The sequence below is a fragment of the Cetorhinus maximus genome, chromosome 17, assembly GCF_964194155.1.
Source record: "Cetorhinus maximus chromosome 17, sCetMax3.hap1.1, whole genome shotgun sequence".
Classification (NCBI taxonomy): Eukaryota; Metazoa; Chordata; class Chondrichthyes; order Lamniformes; family Cetorhinidae; genus Cetorhinus; species Cetorhinus maximus.
The window spans coordinates 20,015,329-20,028,692 of NC_135895.1; the positions used below are offsets into that span (position 1 = coordinate 20,015,329).

The window sequence follows — 13,364 nt, forward strand, 5'->3', positions numbered from 1 at the left end:
AGCCCTACAACCCTCCAACATATCTGCACTCCCCTAATTCTGGCCTCGATTTTAATCGCTCCGCCATTGGCAGCTACGCCTTCAGCTGCCTGGGCCCTGAGCTCTGGAATACCCAACCTAAACGTCTATGCTTCTCTACATCTCTCTCCTAAGACGCTCCTTAAAATGTATCTCTTTGGTCATCTATCCTAAGAACTCATTATGTGGCTGAGTATCATATTTTGTTTGATAACATTCCTGTGGAGCACCTTGGGATGTTTTACGGCATTAAAGGCACTTTATAGTAACTAGGGAAGAGTTCAGCAGGTCATACTTGTGTCTTGCTGTCAAGATTCTTGGCTACGTTGGTGCTCTGTATTGTTGCTGCCTGACAGTGCTATCAGCAGTTATCTGAGATCTTTATCCTTCTCAGTACTTAAAGGTCACAAGCATTAAAGTTTATTTCATTCAATGAGACATTACAGCAAGTCCCCTCTTCTCCTTATACACTGGTCTCAGTCACACTTGTGCCATAAGTTGCATAAAAAAGTGATCATTGGCTGAATTACCCGGTCAATCTCATCTTCTGGGACACCACGCAGCCTTGCGTACAGTAAAAGGTGTTCACGGCCCGTGAGCAAGTCATCGATAGCATCAAACTGGGGGCAGTATCCCATGTTCTGGTGAACATCGTCAATATGGGTGAGAATACTGGGGAAGATTCACAAGACAAAGCAACTGAGTTTTAGGAGAAAGCATCATGAGCAAAGATGGCACATTTGTTTCCGATTGCTTCATTTCTACCAAACAGCTCAAACAAAAAACTTGAGGACTCATTTTCTGATGGACTTTGTCTTAAAATATCTAACTGTACTTTCTAATGGCACCTACAAGCGTGCAGGGATGCTGTTCATCTTTCACTGCAGTATACCTGTAGCCCGCTATTGAAGCTTCGCCAGAGGTGGGATCTATGTCCCCTGTCAGCATTTTGAATGTAGTTGTTTTTCCAGCGCCATTGACACCCAGAAGCCCAAAGCACTAAAGTACAGACAAAAAATGCACGATTAAGACATTATGATCCTGTTCAATGAAACATGTCTACCGAGGATACTGGTGCAGATATATGGTTGCCTATGTATATATTTGAAAGATGAAACATACCTCTCCTGGTCGAATGCCTACACTGATTCTATTCACAGCTGGCCTGTTTCTCCCCATGTAATACTGTAGGAACAGAATTCAACATTAGTTCAACATATTAACCCGCCTCACATACACCCACATTAATAGGCTGGCCAGGTTCCACTCACTTTGCTCAGTTCCTTTATTCTCAAAATGTCGTGCTTGCCCGCACCCCGAATCCTTTCGCGTTCCTTAGCTACATCGTCATCTTCTTCAATGGCAGGCAAGTTGTTGAGACTTGGTGGCCTGTATCGAACAGAAAGACAGTCAGCGTACATGCTGATACAATGGCTAAAGGCTAATTAAAGTTCGAATGAGCCAGAAATCGTGACATGTGCAGCGAGTGGGTGCAGCTTATGCCACCAGCGTTCACTTGTAAAATGAACCCTCCAGTCTGTAGATTCCATCAGCTGCTGGATAAATTTACTAGTGAACCAATAGGAAAAGAACATCTGTGATGTTTTGCTAATCAGAAGACATGAATGTTCACTATGTCAACTTGTCAGCTTACTCCAAGTTCTCAAGACGATGAAGGCACATAGCTATTTAAAGATTTACACTTAAAATCAAATAGTTTACTAAGGGCCAATAATAGAAAAAAAGATTCATGGCAAATTGGCTGCGAATTTTTAGTTTCTCTCCCTCAGTTGAAGCCAGTTTCTGTATTACCAATGGTGTAGACCAGTTTTATCCTTTACGTTTTCACATCCAATCCTGCCACTATATCCTGCTCATCCATCTCTTCTACCCTACGTTGTCACCTGGTTCCCCTGCAACTCCAATTTAAATTTTTAATCCTTGTGTTTAAATCCCTTCGTGGCCCATTCTCTCCCTATCTCTGTAGCCACCTCCAGCCCTACAAAAGTCCAGTTTCTCCAGTTCCAGCCTCTTGTGCATCTTCTAGTTCCTCTGCCCCCATTATTGATGAATGTGCCTGCACTCACCTAGACTCTATGCTCTAGGATTTCCATTCTAAACACTTCCTCCACTCACTTCCCTCTCTTCCATAGAACCATAGAAAAGTTATAGCACAGAAGGAGGCCATTTGGCCCATCTTGTCCATGCCAGCCTGAGGACACCCAGGTGCCCTTTCTAATCCCACCTTCCTGCACCCGGCCCATAGTCCTGCATCTTACAGCACTTAAGGTGCAGATCCAGATACTTTTTAAAAGAGTTTAGAGTTTCTGCCTCTACCACCAACTTGGGCAGCGAATTCCAGACATCCACTACCCTCTGCGTAAAAAAATTCTTCCTCATGTCCCCCCTATGCCTTCTGCCACTTATCTTGAAATCTATGTCCCCTGGTTCTAGAATTCTCTACCAAGGGAAACAATTTTATCCTGTCCACTCTATCTATTCCCCTCAAAATTTTGTACACCTCAATCAAGTCACCTCTCAGCCTTCTTTGTTCTAAGGAAAATAACCCCAACCTATCCAATCTCTCCTCATAGCTACACTTTTCTAACCCTGGCAACATTCTTGTAAACCTCCTCTGCACTCTCTCCAGAGCTATTACGTCCTTCCTGTAATGTGGTGACCAGAACTGCACACAATACTCCAGTTGTGGCCTCACCAGTGTTTTATACAATTCCAACATTATATCCTTATTTTATTCTATATTCTATATTCTATACCTCTGCCAATGAAGGAGAGCATTCCATATGCCTTCTTTACAACCTTGTCTACGTGAACTGCTGCCTTCAGGGACCTGTGTACTTGTACGCCAAGATCTCTCAATTCATCTACCCCTCTTAGTATATTCTCAATTACTTTGTAATCCCTTTAACTGTTTGACCTCCCTAAATGTATGACCTCACACTTCTCTATGTTAAAATCCATCTGCCACTTTACCGCCCACTCCACCAACCCATCTATATCGTTTTGGAGATTATGGCTATCTTCTACACTATCCACTACTCGGCCAATCTTTGTGTCATCTGCAAATTTCCCAATCGTGCCCCCCACGTTCACATCCAAATCGTTAATATTTCACACAAACAGCAAGGGTCCCAACACCGAGCCCTGTGGAACACCACTTGAGACAACTTTCCATTCGCAAGGGCATCCATCAACCATTACCCTTGGTTTCCTGTTACAAAGCCAACCTTTTATCCAGTTTGCTACATTACCCTGAATCCCATGGACTTTTACTTTCCTGACCAATTTGCCATGTGGGACCTTGTCAAATGCCTTGCTAAAATCCATGTACACAACATCCACTGCATTACCTTCATCAACCCTTCTTGTCACTTCCTCAAAGAATTCAATCAAATTTGTGAGGCAAGACCTTCCTTTAACAAATCCATGCTGACCATCCCTGATTAGTCCATGCCTTTCCACTTGACAGTTAATCCTATCTCTCAGGATTGATTCTACTAATTTGCTCACCACCGATGTAAGACTAACTGGCTTATAATTGTTTGGCATTTCCTTTGATCCCTTTTTAAACAATGGAACTACGTTTGCATTTCTCCAGTCCTCCGGTACCTCCCCTGTATCTAGTGAAGATTGGAAAATCATCCTCAGAGCATCTGCTATCTCCTCCCTGACTTCCTTCAGCAGCCTCGGAAACAATCCATCTGGCCCTGGTGACTTATCAACTTTCAAGGGTTTCAACCCTTCGAGTACTTCCTCTCTCTTTATGACTATCCCATCCAATATCTCGCAGTGTTCCTCCTGGACTACTATATCTACATCCTCCCTTTCCTTTGTAAACACGGAGACAAAATATTCATTCAAAACCCTTCCCACAGCCTCTACATCTACACACAAGTTTCCATCTTCATCTCTGATAGGTCCCTCTTTTTCCTTAACTAACCTTTTAGCATTAAGGCCGTTCCTGTAAACCCATATCCTCCCCTTCCAATATTTCCTTTCTTAACTGAACATTAATTTTCTCTCTGATTATGCTCTGGAGCACCTGGGGAGGCTGTTAAATGCAAGTTCTTAATGTTGAAGTGTTGCACTTTGGTGGTGGTGTGTTACAGATCACTCTGGGAGTCTGAGTTACTGAGCAACATGCACTTTTAAATGCAGGCTGTAGTCTGGAGCTATGGATAGTGATGGTAGGGGCTTCAATGTTCTTTCCATCACATGGCAGCTGACCAGGGATCTCTGCCACTCTTACCACCTGCCATTAGCATGTGTTCGGAGGATTTGCAGGTTGATAATCAACCTGTTTGTCCGCTTTATGAATGTGCCTACCTTGGCCATCAAGTCCAAGGGAGTGTGGAACCCAGAGCTTCTGAATCAGGGGTATGGACACTACCCACTGTCCCACAAGACCTGTGCTACCTTAAAGTCCCTTAATCAATATCCCTCAGTTTTGATAACCACATGAAAGGAAGAACATAAAAATAAATTTACAGGTACAAACACAGATTCATTAGAATACTTTATGAATAGTTCCAAGTATGAAATGGAACTTGAGAAGTTAGGACTTTTCTCACTAGGGTTGAGAAAGTTAGGGAGTGATCTGATAGAGGTCTTCATAATTATGGATGGTCCTGATTAAGTAAACAGTTATTTCCATTGAACTGGGAGATGTTAACATGGGGCACACACATTAAGTTAAACACAAAGAAATGAAAGGAAGGGTTACAGATGATTTCTATCCATGGAGGTGGTTAGATGTGGAATTTTCAACTACAAATTGTTGTTGAAACGGGATTCATAAGTTGTTTTTCCAAGGCAAATTTGTTGCTTGAAAAAGAGGAATATTAAAGGCACTGGTGAGTGAGCATGGATAAACTACACTAGTGGCAACATGTGATAGAGGAAGGAAATGTTATAAGCTGGAGAAAAGTGTATACGTACAAATGGTTGAGGAAAAAGCGATGCTGGAAAATGAGATTCAAAAGGAAGTAGACGACTCCTTCGATTGCCATGGCTGTAAGGTTCTTGCCAATGAACTCCCAATGGAATGGGTTAAAATAAAAATCTTCACCTGCAAAGCAAGATTCAGCATATTAACAAATAAGCTTGTATACCTTGAAAACCATTCTGAACTAATTTCCACAAATATCGACTGATTTTCAATGCTGATGTGTTAGTGTACAAAGATTGTAATCCTGGTCTATGCTGAGTCAGTATAACTCAGTTAGGATGATGCTAAGGGCATTACAATTGACCTCTAGCAAGGGGAAATTCATCCAGAGTTCCTGTTCTGGAATGTCATCCAGTGTCCCCTTTTTGAAAGTACAAGTAGGTGGTGAGAAAGGCCCTCCCCATCAGATCCTTCCTACACACCAGGAGTCTCACCCCCTCCGCACGTTGCCCTCGAGGTGGCTGTGGTGGGGAAGAGACCATTGTTCACCTCCTTGTGGAATGCACCTTTGCAAAGAAGGTCTGGAGAGAGATGAAGTGGTGTTTGTCGAAGTTCATCCTGAGCAGTTCCTTGACACAGGACTCTGTGCTCTACGGGCTGTTCCCAGGGACACGCACCGAGACAAACATCAGCTGCAGCTGGAGGATCATCAACTCGGTGTAAGACGCTCTTTGGCCTGCCCGAAACTTGTTGGTCTTCCAGTGCAAAGAGTTGTCCCTGACTGAGTGTTGCAGACTGGCACATTCCAAGGTCCAGGACTACGTGCTGAGGGACGCACTAAAGCTTGGGGCAGCCACCACAAAGGCGCAATGGGGAAAGTTTGCTGTCTAAGACCTTTTTGCCACAGTGCACCGATGGTCTGGGAATTGTATAGACCCCTTGGGCTGTATGACTCACATTGAATGTATACAGTGAATACTACATGTATCATAATTGTATTGAAGCACCTCAGAGTGCAACATGATCTATGTTGATAACTTGAATACCATTGCACTGTCTGACTGTCTGTAATGACCATATTGAAATGTCTGTAATGTTTATTGATTGTATTGAAGCACCTCATGATCCAAGTGGAAAAGTTGAATATGATTGCACTTTTTGTGATGGCCATTTTGAAATGTTTTGTAATGTTCTTTCAGATATTTTATGAATAATGTATATTTTCCAAAAAAAAACAAGTGTCGGGACAATTGGATCAGGACACAATTAGGCTCAACAGAGTTGTCCCCACAACATTCCAGTGAAAAGTCTGATGGCATTCACTTGTACAGAATGAGGTGCTTTATACAATTGTTTTCAAACCTAAGTCAGGGGACAGATGTAAAGTAAGAGAGAAAACAATTAAAAGAAAAATAAACAGCTGCTGCCTCTGCACTTCAGCAGTCATAGAATAGTAGTAGCACAGTAGGGGGCTGTTAAGTTCTTGGGAAGAAACAGTAAGAAGTATTAAGAATCAGAACTACGTGTGCTGTTGAAACATGGATTCCTTTATTCTCCTTCTAGACATCCTCTGTCAGTACATATGGTGGCCTTAAGTAGACAAAATGCACATTACAATTTTCAATACACTCCAGAGGCCATTCAGCCTATTGAGGTCTGCCAGTTCTATGGAAGGGCAATACAGTTGGTCCCACTCCCCCGCTCCTTCCTCATATCCCTGCAATATTTTTCTCCCTCAAGCATTTAACCAATTCCCTTCAGGAGACTGCTATTGAATCGACATCCACGACGGGCTCATTTTCCCTCTGCATCATGCCGCCAATGCCAGGCAACAGGCAGAGGATATTGGGGTCAAAAACCACAAGGCCGAGTCTCCCCAGCTCTGCACTTGGCAAAGATTTTCGAAGGCAGTCCTGTCATGGAGAGCCCTGCACACAGGATGTTCAATGCTTTGTTCAGGTTGGAGGATCCTTAAGGCGTCAGTCAAGAATCTCATGGGATGTCTGGAAAATATTTTTATGAATTGTACAATGTGGTACGGTGGCACAGTGTGTGGGGCCTGACTAAGCTGCTATTTCTCAGCACTGCCAAGGCAACTACTGTGAACGTATAGAAATACAAATGTCCCTTCTTCCAATCTGATGCAGGCCGGTCGATTTGCAATGGACCAGGATAGACAGGAGCTCAACAAAACCAGTGGATTCAGCCAAGGTAGTCCTGGGTGTGCACGAAAGCAGGGATGAGTGGCAACTCATCTTTTAATTATTTTTTTTAATATATCTTTGTCTCCAGGATGCAGGCAACCCAAAAAGTGGTTAGAATGTGGAACAGTTGAGGCAAATAACATAGATGCACTTAAGAGAAATCCAAATAAGCACGAGGGAGGAATAGAAGGGTATGCTGTTAAAGTTAGATGAGGGATGGGAGGAGGCACATGTGAAGCTTAGACATCGCAAAGCCCAATGAGGTTGAATGGCCAGTTTCTATGCTGTACACTGTCCACCATCTACAAGGCTCAAGTCAGGAATATGATGAAATACTCCCCACTTGCCTGGATGAGTGCAGCTCCCACAACACTCATGAAGCTTGACATCATCCAGGACAAAGCAGCCCACTTGATTGGCATCCCATCCACCACCTTAAACATTCACTCCCTCCACCACCGGTGCACAGTAGCAGCAGTGTGTACCATCTACAAGATGCACTGCAGCAACTCACCAAGGCTCCTTTAACAGCATCTTCCAAACCCACAACCTCTACCACCTAGAAGGACGAGGGCAGCAAATGCATGGGAACACCACCACCTGCAAGTTCCCCTCCAAGCCACTCACTATCCTGACTTGGAAATATATCATCATCCCTTCGCTGTCGCTGGGTCAAAATCCTAGAACTCCCTCCCTAACAGCACTGTGGATGTACCAACACCACAAGGGCTGCAGCGGTTCAAGAAAATGGCTCACCACTACCTTCTCCAGGGCAATTAGGGATGGGCAATTGCTGGCCCAGCCAGTGATGCGCACATCCCATGAAAGAATAAAAAAAAACTCACTGTAATTGTGTCAAAAAGACATTTATTGACTGTCCCTGATTGGTCCATGGTGGTGACAGTGGGCCTCCTCCTGCTTCTGTAACCCTTGCAGTCATGGAGTTGGCCCCTTCGTCTCTATCCAAGTACAATCTCAATATTAAGTTATATTGTGCTCATCCTGCCCGTGCAACTCTCAGGGCTAGAAACGGATTGCTCAGTGCACGTTTTGTGCGGCAGGAAATGGGCACTGAAGCCTCCAGTCTGACATGTTGGTGTCCATGTGCCCAATCCATGCCAGAAGTGGGGTGCTGGTTAAGGTGTTGGTTAGGGTTAAGGTGTCCTGGGCACTCACCTGAAACAGGGGTTAGGCCCCACTACCAAGTAGTGGGAGGGTTAACGCCTGTCCCAGGCTCCTTTTAGCAAATTGGACGGTGCAGTACGCTGCAGTCAGCCTCTCTTTATCGTAAATCAGTGGCCAATGGCGGAACAGTTGGCAGCTGCCACCAAAAAGCAGGGTACAAAATGTTATACTTCACCTATGGGGTCAGGATGAGTAGGTGTGCTCTCGATTGCTTCACACACCCCATGGGGCCGCCCTTGGCCAGTTCCTCAGGCCGGTCGCAACCGGTGAGCTGCCTCTGGGGCCATGGCTGCTGCCCACAACTTGCTGGTAGTGTACAAGTGAGCCAAGCGGATCAGCTTTTGGCCTCTTTAGGCATCTACAGTGTGGTTGCTGCACCCAGATCGCCTTCGGGCCACAGAGGCAGGCGGTCAATTTTCATAGTTAAGGCCCCAAATTTAGGGCCATGTTAGGGGGCCGCTGGCAGTTTTTCCACGGCGGCACAGCACCCCCCCCCACCCGCCAAGTGGGATGGCCCCCCTGCAGCAGCCCAGGGCCCTCCTCGATTTTATTTAAACACCAGTCCGAGGGCATCTCCATTTTGTGGTGCTCTAAGCCCTCTTACCTGCCTCAGCAGCACCTACCTCTCTTGGTGGGGCTGCTATGAGTTCAGAGCTGTCGGCTCTGACAGGTGGCCCGCCCACCATTCTTAAATGGTAAAATTGCAGAGCCAGTCCCGTTGCCGATAAGTGCAGGCTTGGGGCCCACTTTTTGGCCTGATATCAGCGTTCTGATCAAAACCGCTGGCAAAGTTCAGCTCGAGGAGACCTCAATCTCAGCTACACTGTCGGGCAGAAGCAAGATGGGAGGAAGGCAAAATTGAGAGGATGTTAACCATCGCCAGAATTACATCGATCCCTTCCCCCTACCCCACCCCCACTAGGGCTATCTGTACCTTGCTCGTCCTGCTTTCTACCCTTAATGTCACCATTAGCACATTCCTTAGATAATATCACCACCGTCAACACCTCTTTGACCTTTTGTCTATGACATCTTTGGCAAACTCTTCTTTACCTCCACCTATCACTGACCCTCTATCAAGCTCTACCTGTCCCACCCCCCTCAAACAGCTTATATTTCACCTCATTTCTATTTTTCTTTAGTTCTGATGAAGAGTCATATGGACTCGAAACGTTAACTGTGTTCCTCTCCACAGATGCTGTCAGACCTGCTGAGTTTTTCCAGCTATTTTTGTTTTTGTTTCAGATTTCCAGCGTCCGCAGTATTTTGCTTTTATCTTAGTGTTTAATTGACTGCCACTTCTCTTCCAAGAATGCCTACCTTGAAGAAGTACTGCTCCTCTCTCCGACAGGATTTCCACTTGTCTCTTTTGCCCTGTTCACCTTCATTGCTTTCCATTTCTCTCCTGGTGTTCGACAAGGTGTTTACTAAAACTTGCTTTCACAGCCATATTTCCTTCCTTAGTGACTGTCTCTGTCTCCGACTTACCCCATGTGGATTCCAACTGAAGGTCCATCCCTCATGTTTCGAACCCACCCAGGATTACAGGTATCTCCGGGACAAACAACGTTTCTCGGACTGCTGTTCTCATCACACCCTGAGATCCACACTCAGTGCCATGCGCCACCATATGAACACACTCGACCTCTCCCTCCAGCAGCACCGACTCACCCTATCTGTAAGCTGTCCTTGCCCCCAGTTTCATTTTATTCTTCATCTCATCCGACGTCTTAACAAGAAATTTTGTCTCTTTCTTTCAGGTGCAAAGGAACGCAAGCTCCAACAACTCATCGACACCAACACCCATCCAGGACCCTCCACCCCTGCCCGTCCCTCTGTCCCCATCCCGTCTCCCAATCCCAGCCCCGGCCGTGTATTCACCATACCCCCGGACCTTCCCCTCTCCGATGCTGAACGTTCAGTGCTCAGCAAAGGACTTAGTTTCATATCCTTACGCCTTCACCTCAACGAATTTAGGGCTCGGCACAATGCTGAACTCTTCTTCCGCTGCCTTCGTCTCCGTGCTCACTTCTTTGGGCAGGAGTCCTCTCCCTGTTCAACAGATCCTCTTATCCACCTCCAATATTCTCCCTCCACCTGGACCCCTCCCTCTGGATTCTTACCTTCTCTTGATCTTTTCATTGAGAACTGTCGGCATGACATTAGTCATCTTAATTTCTCTGCTCCTCTCACCCACTCTAACCTGTCTCTCTCTGAACTTGCTGCACTCTGTTCTCTCAGGTCCAATGCTGACTTTGTCATCAAACCTGCTGACAAGGGTGGTGCTGTTGTTGTCTGGCGCACGGACCTCTACCTCGTAGAGGCTGAGCGTCAATTCGCAGACACTTCCTCCTACCTCCCCCTGGACCATGACCCCACCACTGAACATCAAGCCATTGTTTTCAGGACTGTCACTGACCTCATCTCCTCTGGAGATCTTCCCTCCACAGCTCCCAACCTCATAGTCTCTCAACCTCGGACGGCCCGCTTCTACCTCCTACCCAAAATCCACAAACAGAATTGTCCCAGCAGACCGATTGTGTCAGCCTGTTCCTGCCCCATGGAACTCAATTCTTGCTATCTTGACTCCATTCTCTCTCCCCTTGTCCAGTCTCTTCCCACCTACATCCGTGATTCCTCTGACACCCTACATCACATCAACAATTTCCAGTTCCCTGGCCCCAACCACCTCCTCTTCACCATGGACGTCCAATCCCTGTACACCTCCATCCCCCACTGGGATGGTCTGAGGGCTCTCCGATTCTTCCTTGAACAGAGGCCTGAACAATCCCCATCCACCACTACTCTCCTCCGTCTGGCTGAACTTGTTCTCACACTGAACAATTTCTCCTTAAACTCATCTCACTTCCTCCAAATAAAAGGTGTGGCTATGGGTACCCGCATGGGCCCCAGTTATGCCTGTCTCTTTATGGGGTATGTGGAACATTCCTTGTTCCAGTCCTACTCCGGTCCCCTCCCACAACTCTTTCTCCGGTACATCGATGACTGTTTCGGTGCCACTGCATACTCTCATCTGGACCTGGAAAAATTTATTAATTTTGCTTCCAATTTCCACTCCTCCATCATTTTCACATGGTCCATCTCTGACACTTCCCTTCCCTTCCTTGACCTCTCTGTCTCAATTTCTGGTGATAGACTGTCCACCAATATCCATTACAAGCCTACCGACTCCCGCAGCTACCTCGACTACAGCTCCTCACACCCCGCTTCCTGTAAGGACTCCATCCCATTCTCTCAGTTCCTTCGCCTCCGTCGCATCTGTTCTGATGATGCTACCTTCAAAAACAGTTCCTCTGACATGTCTTCCTTCTTCCTTAACCGAGGTTTTCCACCCACAGTGGTTGAGAGGGCCCTCAACCGTGTCTGGCCCATCTCCCGCGCATCCGCCCTCACACCTTCCTCTCCCTCCCAGAACCATGATAGGGTCCCCCTTGTCCTCACTTATCACCCCACCAGCCTCCGCATTCAAAAGATCATCCTCCGCCATTTCCGCCAACTCCAGCATGATGCCACCACCAAACACATCTTCCCTTCACCCCCCCCGGCGGCATTCAGCAGGGATCATTCCCTCTGGGACACCCTGGTCCACTCCTCCATCACCCCCTGCACCTCAACCCCGTCCCACGGCACCTTCCCATGCAAACGCAAAAGGTGCAACACCTGCCCCTTTACTTCCTCTCTCCTCACCGTCGAAGGGCCCAAACACTGTTTCCAAGTGAAGCAGCATTTCACTTGCATTTCCCTCAGTTTAGTCTACTGCATTCGTTGCTCCCAATGCGGTTTCCTCTACATTGGAGAGACCAAACGCAGACTGGGTGACTGCTTTGCGGAACACCTTCGGTCTGTCCGCAAGCATGACCCAGACCTCCCTGTCGCTTGCTATTTCAACACTCCACCCTGCTCTCATGCCCACATGTCCGTCCTTGGCCTGCTGCAATGTTCCAGTGAAGCTCAACGCAAACTGGAGGAACAGCACCTCATCTTCCGATTAAGCACTTTACAGCTTTCCGGGCTTAACATTGAGTTTAACAACTTCAGATCATGAACTCTCTCCTCCAACCCGATCCCCTTTCCGATCCCTCTTTTTTCCAATAATTTATAATTTTTTTAATATATATTTTTCTTTCCCCACCTATTTCTATTATTTTTAAAGTTATTTCCATCCATTGTTTTATCTCCACCTTTTAGCCCATTTCGATCCCTTCCCCCTACCCCACCCCCACTAGGGCTATCTGTACCTTGCTCGTCCTGCTTTCTACCCTTAATGTCACCATTAGCACATTCCTTAGATAATATCACCACCGTCAACACCTCTTTGTCGTTTTGTCTATGACACCTTTGGCAATCTCTTCTTTGCCTCCACCTATCACTGGCCCTCTATTCAGCTCTACCTGTCCCACCCCCCTCAACCAGCTTATATTTCACCTCATTTCTATTTTTCTCTAGTTCTGATGAAGAGTCATATGGACTCGAAACTTTAACTCTATCCCTCTCCGCAGATGCTGCAGACCTGCTGAGTTTTTCCAGCTATTTTTGTTTTTGTTTGCCATAATTACATCCTCTGATTCTAAAGTGTGACCAGCAGTTTCCTAGCAACAAGCTTTCTGCCTGCAAATTCCATGTTGGGAAATGGAGCATTGAATGGAGGTAGAAATTTACCTTGGCGAGGTGACTTAATTTTTTTGCAATAAGTCCCCCGCTCTCTGCCAATATCTTGAAAATTTCTCATCATTGTATCACTTATGCTCACACAACATAAGAGTTTGCGAATTTAAACACATTTGCTCTCTGCTTTATTGTATAATCTACACACTGAAGACTTACCAAACCTTGCATATACGTCAGTCACTGCTTGATTCATGGCCATATCAATTAGACCCCTTCCCAGGCAGAAATGTGGAAATATTATCAGAATATTTTTCAACATTTTATTGAACATCTGTAATGCCTGGAACAGAGAAAAAAAAACATGTTTATGAGCACTAGACACTGGCTACGGGCCAAATGCTACTGAACCAAAGAATAAT

The 13,364-nt window shown here is 46.0% G+C and overlaps 1 protein-coding gene across 1 annotated transcript in view; it reads right to left on the reverse strand.

Annotated features, from left to right (window-relative positions):
* Nucleotides 1-13,364, reverse strand: part of abca4b (ATP-binding cassette, sub-family A (ABC1), member 4b) — a 134,600-nt gene that overhangs the window by 8,266 nt on the left and 112,970 nt on the right. Inside the window, exons 41-46 of the mRNA XM_078560822.1 lie at nt 13,162-13,285; nt 4,978-5,107; nt 1,290-1,407; nt 1,141-1,203; nt 911-1,017; nt 549-690 (exon numbers count right to left, since the gene is read on the reverse strand). Coding sequence (XP_078416948.1) covers nt 549-690; nt 911-1,017; nt 1,141-1,203; nt 1,290-1,407; nt 4,978-5,107; nt 13,162-13,285 — 684 coding nt within the window. The remainder of the gene's footprint in view (nt 1-548; nt 691-910; nt 1,018-1,140; nt 1,204-1,289; nt 1,408-4,977; nt 5,108-13,161; nt 13,286-13,364) is intronic.